At 34.6% G+C, this 21794-nt stretch overlaps 3 protein-coding genes across 4 annotated transcripts; 2 read left to right on the top strand and 1 right to left on the bottom strand.

The window, feature by feature from the left end:
• The first annotated feature begins 19 nt into the window (after positions 1-19).
• Positions 20-10206, top strand: LOC126676840 (DExH-box ATP-dependent RNA helicase DExH6-like). The gene is made up of 14 exons (XM_050371142.2): positions 20-311; positions 566-656; positions 800-1112; positions 1343-1417; positions 1664-1708; positions 3695-3785; positions 3902-3960; positions 4463-4624; positions 5800-5852; positions 6814-6847; positions 6942-7031; positions 7131-8135; positions 8349-9455; positions 9526-10206. Exons 1-14 carry the CDS (start codon positions 185-187, stop codon positions 9910-9912), a joined length of 3639 nt encoding a protein of 1212 aa, XP_050227099.1. The 5' UTR covers positions 20-184; the 3' UTR covers positions 9913-10206.
• A 663-nt stretch (positions 10207-10869) lies between these two features.
• LOC126676197 (serine/threonine-protein kinase PBS1) lies at positions 10870-14722 on the bottom strand. Of its 2 annotated transcripts, none has more exons than XM_050370349.1 (6): positions 14351-14722; positions 13909-14144; positions 13358-13493; positions 12377-12635; positions 11746-11878; positions 10870-11271 (listed from the first exon to the last, which is right to left on the bottom strand). In XM_050370349.1, the coding sequence occupies exons 1-6, from the start codon at positions 14511-14513 to the stop codon at positions 10996-10998; spliced, it is 1203 nt and encodes a 400-aa protein (XP_050226306.1). In that variant the 5' UTR covers positions 14514-14722; the 3' UTR covers positions 10870-10995. The 2 variants fall into 2 exon arrangements, with proteins under 2 accessions (XP_050226306.1, XP_050226307.1); XM_050370350.1 differs by having other exon boundaries at positions 14583-14722.
• Positions 14723-15732: 1010 nt separating this feature from the next.
• LOC126676196 (ATP-dependent zinc metalloprotease FTSH 2, chloroplastic) lies at positions 15733-19926 on the top strand. The gene is made up of 5 exons (XM_050370348.2): positions 15733-15842; positions 16220-17401; positions 17481-17794; positions 18570-18810; positions 19500-19926. The coding sequence occupies exons 2-5, from the start codon at positions 16220-16222 to the stop codon at positions 19836-19838; spliced, it is 2076 nt and encodes a 691-aa protein (XP_050226305.1). The 5' UTR covers positions 15733-15842; the 3' UTR covers positions 19839-19926.
• The last annotated feature ends 1868 nt before the right edge of the window (positions 19927-21794 follow it).

Below are 21794 nucleotides of genomic sequence, written 5' to 3'. Positions count from 1 at the left end.
CAAACCCCCATTTTCTCACCCCTACCTACTATATTATGAAGTCGTCATTTTACCCTGTAATATAAAATCTCCACAGTATATTCCCCATCAAAAGTTCATTTGGTACTGTACAAACATCCATTAAACCCTTAACCTGTTTTTGAAATACAAAATACTCAAACAAACCACACACACACAATCAAAAATGGCCAAGAAGCGGAACAGGGGAGCGGCACAACATCAACAACGGCAGAAAACCCCTAATATTGATGAATCCACTCGTTTGCGAATTCGTCAATGCCTAAACGAATTCCGTGACAACGACGATCAAGGTTTTCCTATTTTTTCTTTGTAAATTAACTCGTATTTCATAGTTTTATGCTCTAGGTTTTGTATTTTAGCGCTACATTCGTTTATATGGTTGAATGATTCATTTGCTTTAGCTAGCTAACTAGTATACAATTGACTAATGCAGTGTTTTTGAAGTTATATAAGTACAGTAATTTTTTTAAATCAATGAATATTTTAGTTTTACTCTTTTTTTTTATTAGTAACTGCATTGATTGCTTGGATGATGTATATGCAGTATTGACAATTGAAGATGACTTATCGAAGAATGAACGTGCTGTGGTACATGAAGTATGCAGGAAAATGGGTATGCGTTCTAAGAGTTCCGGGTGAGTTCAATTGGTTTTATGCGTCTTTTTATAATTAATTATGAATCTTGGTTATTTGATCTTTAAGAAGGGACATGTTCGAGGCGTTTGGATTTAGACTTGGTTGTAGTGGTTTTCTTAGATGAAGGTATTTTTCTATGCAGGTACGGGAGTGCGCGGCGTGTCTCTGTTTACAAAACTGCAAATACAAAGGGCACCAAGAAGGGGAAAAAAACTCTAACAAATTTGAGGATTTCAGAAAAATCAAAGTTAGTCTTGCACGAATTATTTGCATACTACCCTCCTGAGGATGAAGAGCTTGTTGCAAAAGTGGCGGGAAATTATAAAGAGAAGAATAAAAAAATACGAGTGAAGAGAGATGATTTCTTTAAGCTGCCTTTGATGTCCAAAGCATTTATCTCTAAGAAAGTAAAAGAACTAAATTCTAGATTACAAAATGACACAAATTTAAAACAGGTTATTTTTCTCTCTGATATATAAATTAATGTTTTATACCCTTGTTTCTATTCCATAACTTCATTATAGTCCTCCTCTTGCTATCAGTATTTGGCTAAGAAATTGCATCTCAGTGGTGTTGTGGTGGCCACTGAGGAAGTGCTATCTGTTGATGCCCTTGGAAGGAATTTGTAGTTTTTACTTTTTGCAAATAACAGTGATTTTTTTTTGAGATTCCATTGTGTGTGCAGATTGTTGAAGGAAAATCGAAGCTTCCAATTGCATCTTTTAGGGATGTTATTACATCCACCGTAGAATCTCACCAGGTAAGGTCTTCCCTTTACTCAGATTTGAAAATTTGTTCTTTGGTGCGTGGACTGAATTTCATGTTAGACAAGATAATTTTTCGATTCTTATTCTTTCTTATTCAATTAAATGGCACTTGTGCTGACTTAGTTGTACAAGGTTGTCAATGTGCACATATCTAGCTCCTTCTCTAACAACCTATCTTTGTCATTGGTTTTCTCTCACATTTCACAGAGCCTTATTTCATTTCTAATGTTCTAATGCAGGTTGTTCTTATTTCTGGAGAAACCGGATGTGGAAAGACTACACAGGTTACCAATTCTTGGCTTTGTTTTCTTTATATTATGATTAGTATAACCTGTTAGAAGAAAAAGACCAATTTTTTCCTTTATTTTTTTTCTCTAATCAGTTATGTAGGAAATTGTACATGGGGAAGAAATGATGTGAAATAACGTATTCTTTTTCATTGTAGTTTTCCTGTCTTTTCTTCTTTGAGTATTCAATGTTTAATTCGAAGAATTTAGAGGCACTTTGGGGGTCTGTCTGTCCTTTCTTCTTCCTAGGCAAGTATTAAGCAATTTTTGGTATTTCATCGGTTTGGCGTCATGGAGGAAAGATTTTTTCTTAGGATACCATACACTTTCAAACTAAGAATTTTGAATACTTGAACTTATATTTGATACCCTAACGTGTATTTTTTTTCAAGTATGGTGATTCCATTCAATTTAAAAATGAACAAAGGATCACTTTACCCCCTGAACTTGGCGCAAAGTATCAAAAACGTCAAAATTAGCAAAATGGGGTCACTTTTACCCTGAACTTGTCAAACTTGGTACAAAAACCCCCCTCCCCACTCTCACTTAAGAGAGTGAGATACACTCTCCGGTTTTCAAAGTGGTTTCGGTTTCTTAAGGTGGTTTTTGATAGAAAAAGGTTTAAAATAGTCCTAATTCTTTTTAAACATTTTAAATTAATACCTAATAATTTTAAAAAAAACAATTTAATCCCTTTAATTTAAAATTTTATATGACAAATTAACCCCCAAATTTTATATATCTAACAAATTAACTTCCAAATTAAATTTTTAACAAAAATATTAAAACTTTAAAATTTTTTAATAAAAAAAAAATTGAATTCTAAAAGACCCACGGGTCTCGATGAACAGACCCATGGGTCTGTTCATCAAAGATTTGATGAACAATTTTTGTTCATCAATTGATGAACAGACCCATCGTGGGTCTGTTCATCTTTTGATGAACAATTTTGTTCATCAAAAGATGAACAGACCCAGATGGGTCTGTTCATCATTTGATGAACAAAATTGGGTCTGTTCATCGTCTTCCTCGTTGACGAGGAGCGGATCCGCTCCTCGTTTTGGCGAGGAGCAGATCTAATCGCTCCTCAGGCGAGGAGCGGAGCTGCTGCTCCTCCTCGGAAAAGAGGAGCAGCAGCTCCCTTCTCCGGCGAGGAGGCTCCTCCTCCTCGCCGGAACTGTAAAAAAAATTTGAATTTTTTTTGGAAAAAATCTAAAAAAGCCCCTAGATTAATTAGGGTTGAATCATGATTAGTTAATATTTAATTATAATTAATTAGAATAAATAATGATTAATTAGAACCTCACTCTCCATTTAAGGTGCCACGTCAGCATAGGGGTGTTTTTGTACCGGTTTTGCCAATTCAGGGTAAAAGTGATCCGGTTTTCCTACTTTGGACGTTTTTGATACTTTGTGCCAAGTTGAGGGGGTAAAGTGATCCTTTGTTCATTTAAAAATTAAGCTCATTTATTGCACATCAAAAATATACATGTGGTCAATTTTAATTGACTCGTAAAATTTGATATTGAATTAGGTAAGTGCACAGTAAATTCGTTAAGTCTGTAGGGTTCATAATTCCAAGATGCTAAAGATGTGATTGAGTTAGGATTTGATATGGAACAAGGCTTATTTGAGAGAAGTATATGCTTGAATTTTCTGTAAGCACCAGGTTTATACTACTAGAAGAAGTTAGACCTATCAGCTTTTACATGGGAAGTCCCACCTATCTTAATGTTTGAGTTGCAAGATATAAGATGTATCTCTGGTCTATTACTATCCTGCTCTATCTAAATACATGTCGATTATACAACTCATGAACATAATTTCTCAATGTGTCTTCCCTTATGTTGAAGTCTTACAAAATTTGAACTGCAGTTGTATCTTTGATAGTTTGTCTACTCTATATGATGCATTACAGTTCTTAAATAAATTGACGGCTTTGTTGCTATGCCGTTTGACTTTTGTTTTCTAAAATTCATGTAGGTTCCTCAATATCTCTTGGATTACAAGTGGGGAAAATGTGAGGCCTGTAAAATAGTTTGCACGCAACCTCGTCGTATCTCTGCAACATCAGGTCTGCGTTGCTTACTAAGCATGCCGACTTTAATCTTCTTTTTTCTCTAGCAATTTTTTTTTTTTTGACTACACTCTATATGGAACATTGTGTTTTTCCTACTTTTTTGCCTATAGTTGCTGAGAGAATCTCGTATGAAAGGGGACAAAATGTCGGAGACGATATTGGGTACAAGGTATTTTGTATGAATTCATTATAGATAGTATAATCTTGATTTAAATGATTCCTTTTATTATTCTTCTTTAAGAATATTAATAATTCTAAATGCCCTTTTTACTTCCAAAACAATAGCAAGAAGTAGAAATTGTAGAGAGTGTTATTTTATCACTTCATGAGCATTTATATAGCCAATATTTGAGTGGTGATTGGTAATCATGAAACATTGATGTCCTGTTGATACATGGGTTATGTTGTTGACCTTTGTTTCTCAATTCACAGTTCGCAAAATTAACAATTCCGATTCTCGTTTCTAATCTTGATTTAACAACTATGACTATTCCATAATACCAAACAGGAAAGATATAGATACACATTTATCTTTGTTTTCAGTTTTATGAACAGCAACAGTTAGCAAGTGGCGATCTGTATCAATTACTTTCTTTTTGCAAATGAAATTGCATATGCATGTCAGCATGTCTACTATCAATTATTACTCACCAACGCTTTATTAATGCTAGATTCGATTAGAAACTCAAGGTGGAAGAGACTCATCAATTGTCTTCTGCACAAATGGGGTTCTGCTACGGCTGCTTGTTTCAAGGGGTGCTAGAATTTCAAAAGGGGAGCCTCCTAATGAGACCGAGAGAGATGAAGTTCTTAATATAACTCACATTATTGTGGTATTTAACTTCTTCTTGATTACTCATGCATCTCTTTATACACTTTCTTATACATTATCTTAGTTCCATCTTGCATGGGATTACATCATTTAAATATTATGCGCTAAAGTTTGAGAGCTAACTAAAATGCTCGTAAGAAAGACATATTCCAATCAGCCCATCAATATAAATCTATCAATATTCTTTAATTAATCGACATATCTAGAAAAACAATTTTTTATAAATTCAAAGTTTAAAATTCTTATTTTAAATGAATATAATATCGATATAATTAATATTAGTATTAGATTAACTATAAAATTAAAATGAATTAAATTAATCATATTATGAAACTAATAATAAAATGATAGAAATACAACAACTTAATAGTTAACGTTGATAATTTGATATAATTTGATATTAATATATATCGCTCTAACCAAAGATATAGTTTGAAATTCAAAATTCAAATTGATAGTATAAAACTTAATTCTTTTTTTTCTCCTCCTGGGATAAGACTTACTATAGAATAAGTCCATAATACACGGTGGTGATTTTCTATAATTATCTTAATATATGTACACAAATGTATCTATTGCTTTATGTGGGCTATTAAATCAATCCTCCTAAACAAACCAGGTTACAGTTCAATATATGGATGTATAATCGCAATTTACCATTTACATTATGTACTTCTGATTCTAACAATTGTTGGGTGCCGTAGGCTATAAAGTTTTGTGGCCTTAAACTGTTTATGCTGTTTTATAAGTTGGAATCTATACTCTTCTAGAAGTAATAAAAAATGGAAAACGCAATTGTGCATCAATTGCTTCAACATGAGTGCATTGCAGTCTAGCACATAATCGCTTATCCTACTACCAAATTTACCAAGTTGAAACAAAGAAGCCTTTTTTTTCCACATTATTGTAACTTTGAAATAAAAATACCTTTATTATTAGGCTTGATGTTCTTCTAAATATTTCTGTTTTTGTCGTAATTCAGACCAGTTTTTCTTATTTTGCTATTTGAGGTGCCAAATGTGAGGCATGTAACTGTCTAAAGTAAATCTTATTATTGGTTTAATTTACTAGGCCATGCTGAGGGACTAGATAGATATGTGGATGGAATTATTTTAGAAATATAATTTATTTTTGGTCATGATGGCTTGCCCTTCCTGTGATTACATGGACTTGTAGGATGAAATTCATGAAAGGGACTGCTACTCAGATTTCATCTTGGCAATCGTCAGGTGATTTACGCCTGATTTCAAATTCTAATCTCCTTTGTTTAATTTTCCTGTTAGCAGGTCTTCTGACTGGTCATGATTTTTTATTGTTACTAATAGAAAGTTGTCCATGAGGGGGGTATATACTTAAATTAAATGTAATACCATAGTTGTTAAAAGCGCGCCTGAGGCGCGCTAAGGCGCTAGAAAAGCGCATAGCGCAGGTGGTGCGCCTCAGAAACACCTGAGGCGACCACCTTCATCAAGGCGCGCCTCAGGCGCGCTAAAGCGCTGAGGCGAGGCTCTGAGGCGCAAAGCGCAGCTGCATACTCTGTTACCCTGGCCCTTTTTGGAAAAAATATTCAGTTGTTTTTGGAAAAAACAGAGTTTTTGCAGGTTTCATGAAGATGATGAAGTGTTGGCGCGGGGAAGATGAACCCTAATTAGGGCCAGCTGACACTACTTTTTGCTTTTTGATATTGTAAATTTGTAATTAATATCAAAAAGGAGTATTACAGCTGTACACCACTAATTTTATTCTTTTACTGTATTTTTCAAGTCTTATTATATTGTCCATTACTCAATAGAAATTTGTCTTATTAGGAATTTAGGAGTATTATGTTTATTTTTAATTGATACTATTAATTTGATTTTGCATGTCACGTGACTGTCTAAATTTGTATAGGAAAGTATAAAGTCTTTTAATTTACTTCCAATTTATTGGACTTATGATTTTATCAAAAGCATATATTTAATTTTGGGGCAATTATTGTGTGTGTTATAGGTATTTTAATGTTTTTTACATATATGCGCCGAGCTTCACTCGGGCGTGCGCTTTATTTGCGCCTTGCGCTTAAAGCGGTATGGGACCCTTTGCGCTTCAAGTGCGCTTTGCGCTTTAACAACTATGTGTAATACTAGTTTTATGTAAAGATAGCACCTATCATTATTGAATTATTTGCTGATGCTCATAACCTGCTCGCAGAGACATACTTCCTTTATATCCTCATCTTCGGCTGGTATTTTCTTATACTTCTCAAACATTATTTTTTATGTGTGGGTGTTGGATTCTGATTCTGATTAAATTATTTTCTACTAAAATTTATCCAACAGATATTGATGAGTGCCACACTTGATGCTGAACGATTTGCACAATATTTTGGGGGCTGCCCAATTATCACCGTTCCTGGTTTCACATATCCTGTAATACTCATTCCAGGATTGTCTGTCACTTTTTTTTGTTTTTAATGTTTTTCATATGTTGATTTTGGTCCTTGTGTTCACCTCTGTATTATTACGCAGGTCAAAAGTTTTTACTTAGAAGATGTACTTTCCATCCTAAATTCTGAAGATAGTAATCATGTTAATTCTGCAACGTCAAGCGTCCCAAGTAAAGACCATGTGCTAATGGGAGAAGAGAATTCTGATTTAGATGAAGCTATCAAATTAGCTTGGACACATGATGAATTTGATCCCCTCTTGGATTTCCTTTTTTCTAAAGGAACCCCTGAGGTTTACAATTACCAAGATTCAGTTACTGGCTTAACACCATTAATGGTCCTTGCTGGAAAGGGAAGAGTAAATGAAGTATGCATGCTTCTGTCCTTAAGTGCGAACTGTCATTTACAAGACAAGGATGGTCAAACAGCACTAGAATGGGCTAAACGAGAAAACCAGCTTGAAGTTGCTGACATAATAAATAAACATATTAAAATTTCTCAGACCGACTCTCGAGAACAACATCATTTACTCGATAAATATCTAGCAACAATCAATCCCGACCTTGTTGATGTTGTTCTTATCGAGCGGTTGTTGAGGAAAATTTGTATTGATTCAAAGGATGGTGCTATCCTTGTTTTCCTTCCTGGCTGGGATGAAATAAACAAGACTCGAGAAAGATTACTTGCGAACCCCTTTTTCAAAGATTCTTCAAAGTTTTTGATTATCTCTCTCCATTCTATGGTTCCTTCTATGGAGCAAAAGAAAGTTTTTAAACGCCCGCCGTTCGGTTGCCGGAAAATCATTCTGTCAACTAATATTGCTGAAACTTCCATTACAATTGACGATGTTATCTATGTCATTGATAGTGGTCGAATGAAAGAAAAAAGTTATGACCCTTATAACAATGTATCAACTCTTCAATCGTCCTGGATCTCCAAAGCAAGTTCAAAGCAGCGCGAGGGACGTGCAGGTCGGTGTCAGCCTGGGATGTGTTATCATTTTTATTCTAAAGATCGAGCAGCTTCTATGCCAGATTTCCAAGTTCCTGAAATCAAGAGAATGCCCATTGAAGAACTTTGTTTGCAAGTAATTTTTAGTGGCTTCTTTTATTGTTATTTTAGCTGTTCTTTTTATGAGGAAGTATGAATTTTGGTTACCGGGGAACTTCTGTTCAGTTTTGTCCTCATTATGGTTGCCATCTCTTTCCTGTTGAAAAAGTGTTGCTTTTCTCTATCCCACAATTTCATATTTCAAAACTAAAAGCATTTCTGTTTCTTATTTCTTTTTTCCCTTGTGCAGCTGAAGATGCTTGATTCAAATTGCAAAATAGAAGATTTCTTACAGAAGACACTGGACCCTCCTGTTCCTGAAACCATACATAATGCTATTACTGTTCTCCAAGAAATTGGGGCTTTATCAATAGATGAAGAATTGACAGAACTAGGAGAAAAGCTGGGTTGCCTCCCTGTACATCCATTGATAAGCAAGATGATTTTCTTTGCTATTTTGATGAATTGCCTAGATCCAGCTTTGACAATGGCTTGTGTCTCTGACTACAGAGATCCATTTACCTTGCCTATGTTGCTTACTGATAAAAAGAAAGCTGATAATGCTAGGGTAGAGCTTGCTTCACTGTATGGTGGGAATAGTGATCAGTTAGCAGTTATAGCAGCCTTTGAATGCTGGAGGACTGCTAAAGAAAGGGGTCAACAAGCACGGCTTTGTTCTCAGTACTTTATCTCTTCAAGCACCATGCGTATGCTGCAGGGTATGCGTAAGCAGCTTCTATCCGAACTTACTCGGCACGGATTCCTTCAGGAAGACACATCTTGTTATAATCTGAATGCACATGACCCTGGAATTCTCCATTCTATGCTTGTTGCTGGTTTGTATCCTATGGTGGGGAGACTCCTTCCACCTAAATCTGGAAAGCGTGCTGTTGTGGAGACAGCCACTGGTGCCAAAGTTCGGTTGCACCCTCATTCCCTCAATTTTAAGTTGTCGTTTAAGAAAACTGACAGTCTCTGTCCTTTGATCATTTTTGATGAAGTAACCCGTGGTGATGGTGGTATGCACATTAAGAACTGTACTGTTGTTGGTCCGCTCGCCTTGTTACTGATTGCAACAGAGATCGTTGTTGCCCCTTCAGAAGACTCGACTGAACAAAGACATGAGGTGGGTAATAACCACCATGGAAGTGATGTCGCAGTTGAAGATGCAAGTCATGAAGATAAGATGGAAATTGATGACAAGTTGGATATAAACAGTGATGAGAAAATTATGTCATCTCCTGATAATTCAGTTACTGTGGTTGCGGATCGGTGGCTTTATTTTGCATCAACAGCCCTTGAAGTTGCTCAAATTTACTGCTTGAGAGAGCGATTAGCAGCAGCTATTTTATTCAAAGTAATTTCTTTACTTGGTGTTCACAAGTATCTAGTATTACCTTGATCTTACTTCAGTTACTGTTTTGTAGGTAGTGAATCCTCGGCAAGCGCTTCCTCCTACCCTTGGGGCCTCGATGCATGCAATCGCTTCTCTTCTGTCCAACGATGGACAATCTGGGATAACATTACCTTCAGATCCCGTGGATTCATTGGCATCATTGGTACATGCGACTGGGATTGACAACACTACTCCTAGGTTCGACGGGACGTGCCATCCTAGTGCTTTTCTTAGATCTCTGATGCCCTACACCAGTGATCCTCCCGCTGCTCCCCATCGTCCTGCTGCTCCCCATCGTCCTGCTGCTCCCGTTCGCAACAAACCTAAGTTTCCTGTATCAAGAGGAAATTTTAATAGAAAAGCACCACCAGCTGTTCGTGCACCACCGGTTGGTTCATTAGGCACGATCCCACATTAAAGACGTCCATTGCAAGGTCACGCATTAGGTACATTTTGACAGTCTGCTGGGGATTCTTCCAGAAAGCAATGACAGGCCAATTTGTGGTTCTGTATGCATGAAACATCCAGCTCTTACTAGATTGAGAACAGAATGGCATTTTATAGATCACCTCAAGCTTTGCATAGTTGGTTTTTTCCTCCAAATTCAAAATGCCAAATTATTAGGATTATCTTGTTGAGATGGAAAATGTGTGTACCACAGAAGTATGGTTAGAAATCTGGCAATTAAATTCGACACATAATTATGTCTTTATATTGTTTTTATGTCTATGTTCCTTGAAATGACGTGATAAAATCAGGAAGGTAAAAGGTGCAACTTGTAAAGGCCATGTTTAACTCTATGGATAAACTGGATTTGATCGGCTGGTTACATTGGTTCCATTGGTTTTGACAAATTATATTTTTATAAAAATTTAAAGTTATCAAACTGTAAAAATTATTAGGACTTTTAATTGCTAGTTAAAATTGTGATTAATTTACTGATTTTTGAATTCAAACACTCTAAATTGTGATTTACAAGGAATAGGGACAATTATTTGGGACAAAAGAAAAGAAGACTGTGAACGGAAGGAGTACAATATATTTATTCTTTATTTTAATGATTGAACTGTAAATTGATGGCTACACCCATTTAGTCATGATTTAAAATACTGCCTATAATAGTGTGAATTAATTCTTTTAATACTAGGAAACTACAAAAATTTGGAAAAAGTTAAATAATATTTGCAAAAGAGCACTGAATTCAGTTTTCAAAAATTGCTTTTGCTTCTTCCATTTGCCTTGTCATTGCTCGAGACCATTTCCTTGCACGAGACAGGTATACAAAGGTCAACGAGTTCAAGCGATGAAACCCAATTATAATTTTACAAAGAAATGAAAATGCTGAAATATGAATGTTTCATAAGCATTCAGAAAATGAATAGGAAATACTAATATATAAAATTTGATAAATTTTCGAAGAGACATGTTCCAACCAAGATGCGGCTAAAATCTAAACTAGTTACTTAAGTACAAGCAGATGATTAACATGGTTTGATCAGTTTTAAGCACTTGCTTTGCCAGAGTCTTGAGACCCAGGAGACCTTAGTGTATTGAAGCTAGAGTAACTTCCGACCTTTGAAGTCGAGCGCTGAGTTTTGACCAATGGGACTAATGACTGCACAACGTCAGCCATTAGTGGTCTGTAATCTGCCTCAGGCTGTACACACATTGCTGCAATTGCTGCCACCTGAATAACTTCTTTCACTGAGTATTGACCCTCCAATGCCGGATCCATAATTTGCACTACCTTCTCCCTATCTGTCAATCGGGGCAGCACCTATTTTCAAAAGAATACAAACAAATTTTCAGTAAAAAGGACCGAGTAATCAAATCGTGCTGTGCCATCACTACTACATAATGTAGCAAGGTCGATGTTCGATTAGTAACAGTTTGAAAAACTGTTGCAATAGTTGCCAGTGTAAGAATTTTTTTGTTTTTAATTCTATAATATTAATAAAACTGTTGCACCAGCCATCGATTCTACTTTCTTTATTTTACAGATGGAAGTGATTATAATTCATCCAAGTAACATTTCATTTGCAAAAGACAAAGGCCCTATTGCAGTGAGGCAAATGTAGCATATTCAAAACTATTGCAAATTTGCAATAGATCTAAGGTAACGGAACTAACATATGGAGTAACTGTCCATTACTGTTGCTGTAAGTCATTTGTGTAATAGAGCATCAAACTAAATTGTATTATTTTTATTGCAAATGAAGAAAGCACATAAGAGGACATATAAAATTCTCACCCAGGACACCAGAACACCTTCCCCTGGAGGTCTCTTCATATCGACTGGGACTCTGCCAGTAAGCAACTCCAGAAGAACAACGCCGTAACTGTAGACATCTGATTTTGTTGTTAGATGCCCGGTTAATGCATACCTATGCAGCAGAAAATGCAACAAAGTTCAATATCAGATGAAGTGTAGGCATTAGATATCAAAGGCATAACATGAGTTTGGATGAGATTCGAAATTGAGATGATAATACATCCATTTATTTAGATTAATTAGAGTTATAAACTAGTAAAGTTTGTGAACAAGGAAAAGAGTAAGAACCTATATGGGGAATTGAATTACCAATGTATAAATGCAAACTACAATGTATAAAAAGTCACAAAAGCATATTCATTAATGTGGTTATAGAAAGTTCTAAATTTTTGTCAGATGACTTGAAACTAAATCATGACCATGTTTCTCGATTGAAATTGTCCCATTTTATTTGCCTTTCCTATCGTCTCTATATTACTGTTCATACCACACATATTATTCAAACATAAGTGAGAGCAAAGGTAGAGGCATGTATGTATGACAGAAAATAGTTAAAAAGGGAAGAGGCGTGTATGTATGACAGTAAATAAAAAGCTCTGTTAAATCTTACTCAGGGGCCACATATCCCTGGGTTCCTAGTATTCGAGTGGAGACATGTCCACCAGCCTTTTCGGGTCCAAGCTTGGCTAATCCAAAATCAGATACTTTGGCATGGAAATTTTTGTCCAAAAGGATGTTGCTGCTCTTGAAATCTCTGTGAATCACTGGAGGACTCACATGTTCATGCAGATATTCCAAACCCTTAGCAGCTTCGAGGGCGATTCTCAGCCGTGTTTCCCAGTCCAATCTCGGGTGCATAGCCCTATGACCTGATTCAACAGACGGTCATTATTTATGACAACAGAAAATATGAAGTTCATTATATAATGCAAATGATCCAACACAAGTCAAGAAAAAACGATTAGAAGTCTTTCATACTTTATTTACACCCTGACCTCCAGCCTTTCTTTAACTGGAAATGGTCACCCCAATATGGTTTTTTAATTCTGGGAGACAAATTGTATAACAAGGTAGCAATATTGGAATTCCAGACTGCTTGGTTGGCGAATTTGCTATCAAGAGGACTTTTCTGGTGGTCAAGAGTTGCTTTAGTTGGTTTTATATAAGAAAAGGTTAGGGAACGGGGATTGTTCAGGATGGACAATGAAAGAATACAGTGTTGCAGAATCTTGAACAAAACAATACAGCAAGGGGAATTTGGATGTTTAGAAATGTCTGAAGCACTTAGAAGAAATGGTGAAATTTTTCGCTTCATCTGACACATACTTGAAGTTTTAATTTACTAAAAGAAAAACAAAATGGAACATGTCTATCTTCAATGACAGTTCCAGAGCATTGTAGCATGGAAACGGAAATGCTAAAACGGGAAACACAAGAATGAGAAATTATATTTTTTTGCAAGAATAAATTGTAGATATATAATTCCGGAGTTTTAGAAGTGTTTCTAAAAGCTGAAATAAAACGATGAAATGTAAGATTGGAAAAGTTTATGTGCAGCATAGATGAAAAAAGAAAGAATCATTTAGCTTACTACTTGTGGGATACAAATGTTCTTGTAGTCCTCCATTTGCCATGAAGTCATACACCAGTAATTTATGATTGTTATCTGAACAATACCCAATCAATGCCAACAAATATGGGGAACGTAGGCGGCTCAACAATTCCACCTGCAAATAAACAGTCAGTCAACCACTGAGATCAGCTGAATATAAATTCATATTACAAAAATGGATGAAGATGGCAGATTGAAGGAGATGGAAAAAAGATAAGAATTATGAGAAACAGAACAGTCACATACACAAACAAATTCTAATGCATGTCTCGTACAGACACTTAGTTAGAAACTATCCTTTTTGCATTCAAGAGAATGAGAAGGATGAGCTAGCAAAATGGAGAGATTTAGCTGAATCAGTTATCTATCTACATCGCATGGAAACTTATCAAATTATGTGTTTAGTCGTTTTGGTTCCCTTTTCGGAATCACTTCCGAAACTTTGAAACTTTATATTTATAACATATTCTTGTAAAAAAACTGTTTAACCAAACAACAAAACTTCAACAGCAAACACACAGCAAACAAACCTCCACTTTAAATTCCTCTTCCCCTTGCTTCCCTGCTTGATCCATCAATTTAACCGCAACTTTCCTCCCATCGCTGAGCACTCCACGGTATACTGATCCAAACCCGCCATGGCCAACCACATTGGACTTGCTGAAACCACCAGTAGCTGAATGCAGCTGCTTAAATGCGAACACTTGAAGCCCTTTCTCACTAACAACTTGTAGATTCTCAAAGCTGCTTTTCCCCTCACATTTACCTTCAGCAAAAACATTTCATCATCACAAACATACACTTAATCAACGTCCCTAGACATACAAAAGAAGAATCAAAATATGGGTGTTGCTATGCTAAAGCTTCTAACTTTAAGACCTAAAAAGTTACAAATTTACTGTTTGACTGTGTTCCTCAAGAACCCAAAAACATAAGCTGAAGTCAGGCATTGTAAAAAGGGAGTAAATATACCTGTGACTGTGAGGGTATTATTGAAGCGTTTAGAGAGCTTATTACGAATATAGCAGTAATAACTAAAGGCAACCAGCAGAGAAGTAACAGCAAGTGAAGCAATCACTACAATAGCTACCAATACTAAGCGTTGTTTCCTCCGATAATCCTCCTCTCTCTCCATTTTTCTATGTCTTCTTTAAACCTAACTCATATTTTTGAGTTTATTATTACACTTTTACAGTTCACTTACTCATATTTCTGTCTCTTTCTCTTGTATTATTGTTTTGTTTACTGTTTATTATTCAGACTTTTTTTTATGTCGGTTTTGGCGCCCAGAAATAGTAATTTTGCAGTAGTGGTAGTTGCTCTGTGGAGTTCAGACCTGTACTGTCCATGTGGCAGTCTTGGTTTAAATTATGATAATCCGGTTCTCCACTCCGGTACCTAACCAAGATTCAAGAACCGTCTATTGAGAAACCAAACAACTTTAATTAATTTCCCTTCAACCGTTAAGCCGAACCGCCGGATTGTGACCTGCGGCAACTTTAATAAAAATTATACCGAAAAACACTAACAAACATCAAAAAATCACAAAAAAGAACTCTTAAAATACACTAATAAATACTTAAAAATATATTCGTATATAACAGTTAGCAATGAGCATATCATGTATTGATGCATGTTGGCTGAATATTGAGCGTCTTTCTGGTGTTTTTTTTTGTTAAATTATAGCGATTAGTTACGGGACTCGGATGATGTATGTTTGATGTTTTTCTGGTGTTTTTTTTAATGCAACATTTTTTTATAAATAAAAATTTAAAATAATTTTTTTAAATGGTCATATCCAAAATATACATTTTAAAAATTTATATATTTTTATAAATGATATTAAAAATAGTGAATAATGTAATTCTCTTTGTCTATATATATGTAGAGACCGAGACGAACTCAAAGTAGGATTACACGGTGTCTGATCATACCTCGAATTTATTTCTAAAAAAATTACCATAAAAACTTAATACTTTTATTTTATTTATAAGAAAACCGTGCCTTAAAATATAAAAATGCCCTTTCCTAATATTTTGTTTCAAACTGGTTTCACTTCTGATTTTATAACTTTAGTAATCGGGATCGAACCATTTTAAAATATTTCTAATTTTTGTTCTTGAACCAAAATTGCATGAACCGGCTGATTTTGATTCAATTTTTAAAAAGTTATCCAGCCTATCATTTCAGAAATGTATTTCTTTTTAGATAATTAATAATTGTGGTAGACAGATTTAAACGCGAATTACTTCATAACCTATAGTATACAAATATTATTAAAATAAATTTAAAAACCATAATTTAATTTTGGTGAAAATATCAAAAAAGAAGAGCCGCTAAAAGAGAGCCACGTACAATATTCCCAAACCACATCCGTTTCCTTAAAAAAACCACAGCCAGTCTGCACTTTTTTTTTCTTTCACTAAACACAAATACAAAAAATTTCTTCTTCTGCTCTCTTGAGGTAAGCACTCTGCTTCATTTTTTTTTATTTTTTAATTATGCGATTCTTGATTTGTTTGAAGTTAGTCCTGAGAAAGATTCAATCTTTAGCTGCTTTCATCTTGAACCCATCTATTTTATACCTGCTATTACATGTTCTTATATCTCCATATTGAATTCTTCTAGTTTGTAATTGTTTCACACTAATAATTAATCGTAAGAGTGTAACATTCTCCTTGTATTTGATTGTGTGTGCAAGAATCATATGTAGAAATTATATGGGTAGTGGACAATTATGCTTGTGATGTTTCTATTTATGCTGTGGAAGGTTATTTTGAACCTGTTTTCAATATAAACGTTCATTGAGAAATTATATAATTTTTTCCCTTTTCGTATCAGATGGCTGCATCATCAGCATGTATTGTAGGAAATAATGGTTTATCAACCGGTACAAAACAAAATTTGAGCAAAGCTGTCTATGGAAGAAGTCTTTTTCTTTCTCATAGGTTTCCGTCTTCTGGTAAGACGTCAAAAGCTTTTTTAATTAAAGCGTCCTTGGATCGGAATGAAGGAAGAAGAGGTTTCCTAAAGCAGTTGATTGGCAATGTGGGAATTGTTGCTCCCGCTTTATTGGGAAGTGGGAAGGCGCTTGCTGACGACCAGGGGGTTTCTTCCTCCAGGATGTCTTATTCAAGGTTTTTGGAGTACTTGGACAAGGACCGGGTTAACAAGGTTGATTTGTTTGAGAATGGAACTATTGCTATTGTAGAAGCTGTTTCTCCTGAATTAGGAAATAGAGTGCAGCGAGTCCGTGTCCAACTTCCAGGACTCAGTCAAGAGCTTCTTCAGAAGTTTAGAGAGAAAAACATTGATTTTGCCGCTCATAATGCTCAAGAGGATTCGGGTTCCCTACTATTTAACTTGATTGGAAATCTAGCTTTCCCTTTGATCTTAATAGGGGGTCTGTTCCTTCTCTCTCGACGATCATCTGGAGGAATGGGTGGTCCTGGTGGGCCTGGTTTCCCTTTGACATTTGGTCAGTCTAAGGCAAAGTTCCAAATGGAACCAAATACTGGTGTTACATTTGATGATGTTGCTGGAGTTGATGAAGCAAAGCAGGATTTCATGGAGGTGGTTGAGTTTCTGAAGAAGCCAGAGAGGTTCACTGCAGTTGGAGCTCGCATTCCCAAAGGTGTTCTTCTAGTTGGCCCTCCAGGAACTGGGAAGACACTTCTAGCCAAGGCAATTGCTGGTGAGGCTGGAGTCCCATTTTTCTCCATATCAGGCTCTGAGTTTGTTGAGATGTTTGTTGGTGTTGGTGCCTCTAGAGTCCGTGATCTCTTCAAGAAGGCCAAAGAAAATGCACCTTGCATTGTATTTGTGGATGAAATTGATGCCGTTGGAAGGCAAAGAGGCACCGGCATTGGTGGGGGAAATGATGAAAGAGAACAGACCCTAAATCAGCTTTTAACAGAAATGGATGGTTTTGAGGGTAACACTGGTGTCATCGTTATTGCAGCTACTAACAGGGCAGATATTTTGGACTCCGCCTTGTTGAGGCCAGGGCGGTTTGACAGACAGGTGAAAATATTAGATCTTAGTGAATGTTTTCCTCTGATTTTCTTTAATGAAGAAATCGTCTCATATATTTCCGATGCAGGTGAGTGTCGATGTTCCAGATATACGAGGAAGAACAGAAATACTAAAGGTTCATTCTGGCAATAAGAAATTTGTTGCAGATGTCTCTCTTGAAGTGATAGCCATGAGAACACCTGGTTTTAGTGGAGCTGACCTTGCAAACCTCTTAAATGAGGCTGCTATATTGGCTGGTCGTCGTGGGAAGACTGCTATTTCAAGTAAAGAGATTGATGATTCAATAGATAGGATTGTAGCTGGAATGGAAGGAACCGTTATGACTGACGGAAAGAGCAAAAGTCTTGTTGCTTATCATGAAGTTGGCCATGCTATTTGTGGGTAAGTGACATATATCATTTATTCTAAATGTCTTTTAAAAGCTTTCCTATGAGAATTTTCTTCTGCATATTTTCTTCCTTAGCTTCGTATTGTAGTGTAGGCTAACTTGATATTCAGCTATATGTTCCTAGGCTAACTTGATATTCAGCTATATCTTCCTAGGGGCAACATATGCATAGAAATCCGGCCAGGTTCTTGACGGATTTCGGAAAGTTGACATCAGAGAAGCAAAATTAAGAATTAAATGAATTTACAGTAATAAAAATTCTTAAATTCTCTTACAGAATCCTACTAGCTGTAGCAATGGTCCAGACTGGACTAAAAAAATGAAGTATGGTGATCTAATAGTCACCATTGTTTGACTTTTAAACTGAGATTTTTGCACATAAAATCCCAATGTTCAATTTTTTTGCGATTTAAATCCCAATGCTACACAATGCCAAAAAGTTGAAAGGTTGGGATGTGATGCAAATTTTTAAGAATGGGACTAAATCACTAAAAAAGTGAAATGTTGGTATTAAATATGCAAATAACCCTTTAACTTATTATCTTCACGTTTTTATTTGTCTTTCCTATTTGTAGTGAACTATGAAATGCTGGCAGAAACCTTTTTTTTCATGTTTCTCAGTGTCTCGTAAACTTCAAATATATATTAATGTCTAATAAGTTGAGAACATAAGGTTATATAAATTAATTGTCTTCTTTTTTTGGTAAGTAATCAGTTGTCTGCTTCATTTAGTAATGAAATTACTAATACACGGTACCTTTTGTTCAGAACTTTGACTCCAGGGCATGATCCAGTTCAGAAAGTCACCCTAATTCCACGTGGTCAGGCACGAGGTCTAACCTGGTTTATTCCTTCGGATGACCCAACCTTAATCTCCAAGCAGCAACTTTTTGCAAGAATAGTTGGTGGTCTTGGTGGCAGAGCTGCCGAGGAAATTATCTTTGGTGCACCTGAGGTGACTACAGGAGCAGCTAGTGATTTAATGCAGATTACTGGTTTGGCTAAGCAGGTACGGATCATTTTTGTTATAAGGAAAAGTGTAGCAAAAACTTGAATGTAAAATGAAAATGGAAAACTCAACATCTCCTAGAAACACAAAAGATTAAAAAAATTATGTGAAAATGGATGCAACTGTAAGAGAAGCTAATCGCGATTACAAGCTGAAAAACACTTGGTATTAAACTATAGCCAGATGACTGGGAATCAAGGTAAAACGGATGATTAAGAACAATTAGCAACTTTGGGATTGGAGACATCTAGTATTTTGAAAAATGTCCCTTTTTTAAGGAGATCGCAGTAGCATCATTCTTTATAGCATTTTGCCCCAACTTTTCTTAGAGCTACGTTTTACAACTTGCATAAAGTATAACTATGTTAGCTATTGGTGGGTAAACTTTTTCCTTGCGTTTTCTGCATCTTGAGGTATTTATAAGGTTGCTGTTCTGGGACTTGTAGGCTTAAATCCAAGCGTTTGCTTTAAATTTTCTTAGCATATAGGACTTTCTTCTTTTGGCAATTCTAAGAATTTCAGGCAGGGGTGTGCAAAAATCAAACCAAACCGAAGAACTGAACTGACAAATTCAGTTGGTTCTATTGACATTATAATAAGTTTCAAATTTTCGGCTCATTTTGTGTTGCTCCAAGTTGTGTTTATTGCATGTTTGGCTAAATGAAGTGCCTATTATTTGTGTGCCACAGATGGTAACCACATTTGGAATGTCTGAAATTGGACCATGGTCACTTATGGACTCATCAGCTCAAAGCGATGTTATAATGAGAATGATGGCAAGAAATTCCATGTCAGAAAAGCTCGCAGAAGACATCGACAGAGCTATCAAGAGTATATCAGACAATGCATATGAGATTGCACTGAGCCAGATTAGGAGCAACCGTGAGGCAATTGACAAGATTGTAGAAATCTTGCTTGAGAAGGAAACAATGTCCGGGGATGAGTTCAGAGCGATTCTATCAGAATTTGTTGAAATTCCTGTCGAAAATCGGGTGGCTCCTTCAGTACCTACTCCAGTTACTGTGTAATTACTATACGTCATTTCATGATTCAGTAACATATCATATACATATCAAGTTAGTTAAATGTATAATTGGTGATGTTCATTTTGTGTAATTAATGTTGTACATTTAGAGTTGGGAAAATTCGAATTAAACCCCCTTTTACTGAATTAAATGAAATCAAAATCTATTCAAAGTCAATTAAAATGGTATAAAAAGATTAAGTCAAATATTAGATTTTTGGCCTTTGTTTAATTTATTGTCAAGATCCTCTTAAGTTAATTGAAAACGACCTATATTATGTGAGAAATTCTTAAATAGATTCAGTCTACCACGTCATCCATGAACTAGTCTATCACATTATAACATGTCATTAAAATAGTGGCACTATCGTAATTTTGTTTATTACTTATTTACACTTTTAAATAGTAATATTATGATAGTGTCATTATTTTAATGACGTGTCATAATGTGATAGGTTTAGTCAATAGAATGACGTGGTGGACTGAGTCTACCTAAGTATTTCTTACATTATGTTAGTTTAACCTACATTATTTAATTTATAATAAAAGGTGTAGATTGATTGAACATAAGCTGAACTATTTACTAACACTCTTTTTTATATACTAGTTTCGCATAACGTGCTATGCACGTGACTCGTAACGTAACTCGTCAATGTACAAATTAGTAATTTTATTATAATTATATCAATTTTTTATTTATAATTAATATTAAATTAGTTAAGAATTTTTGTAAAAATAAATATGATTTGTTCGGTTATTAAATTTTTTCCATACTGAATTTATTCTTCTTTTGGTTTATAATAACCATAATTAAATAATTAACTTAATTTTATTAATAATATCTTCAAAAATAATAAGATAGAAATTTAAATAATAATATATTGACCAAATACAGTATTTTAATTTTATAGTTCAATCAAAGTAAAAGATAGGTATTCCTACTAATTTGGAGACAATTTAGTTATTTTTTACATACTAAAAACTAAATTGGAGATAATTTAGCTACCTATTCTAATTAGGATTTTAATTACAATAGTGATTAATTAAATAAGTAATTAGTTAATGACTATAAAACCATTATTTGGTAATAAACTGAAAAGGATTATTCAGTAAATTTGCCTGTCCCCCCCATCCGTGCTTTTATATATAGTATAGATTTACTTTTTATATATTAAATAATTATATATTTTAAATTTTCAAAAAAATATAAAATTTAGAAAAAAATATATATTCTTAAATAATATTTAAAATATATATCTATGATTCGATTTAATTTTCGATTCGAAAATTATGATTTCAACTAAAAAAGAATCAAAAAAAATTTATAGAAACCCATTCCTGCACTATCACTAGCCAAAATCTTACCCTTTATAATATTTGAGATTTTTTTATATTCTTTCTTATTAATATCTATGAAAATGTATAAATAAAAAATATTATAGATATAGATGAAATATAAAAATAAAATATTAGAAGTCAGTATAGAATTCAAAAACAAAAGTCAGCATAGACTCCTATCCGAGTGGTGGGTGGTGGTGATTGACAATTATTTGAGGTAAAAGGGGAAACCTGAAGGAAAATAAGTAAACATTATAAACAATAAAATGAAAAGTCAGTGCTACGGCCAACAATTCCATGTCACATTCAAATTGATAACTGACTGCAAAATTAATAATTATATAATTCAATGTAATTTATTATAATAATGTGAGTGTTAAATTTAATAGTGTTAAACATGAATATTAATTCTCAAAAAAAAAAAAGAACAGGAATATTAATTGTTTATAATTTAAATATCAAATAGTTTTTTGATAGAAAAATATATTAAAAAATATGTATTTTGATGTTTAAATATTCATTTTTATTAACACGTTATTCAGTACTATAAATTATAAGTTATTTATATTGAAATCATTAAAATTTATGTAGAATTTATAGCATTTCAAATTGTAGTTTTTTT

This window comes from Mercurialis annua, linkage group LG4, assembly GCF_937616625.2.
Source record: "Mercurialis annua linkage group LG4, ddMerAnnu1.2, whole genome shotgun sequence".
Classification (NCBI taxonomy): domain Eukaryota; kingdom Viridiplantae; phylum Streptophyta; class Magnoliopsida; order Malpighiales; family Euphorbiaceae; genus Mercurialis; species Mercurialis annua.
The sequence above is the reverse complement of the archived record's forward strand: the minus strand, read 5'-3'. Positions and strand labels throughout refer to the sequence as shown.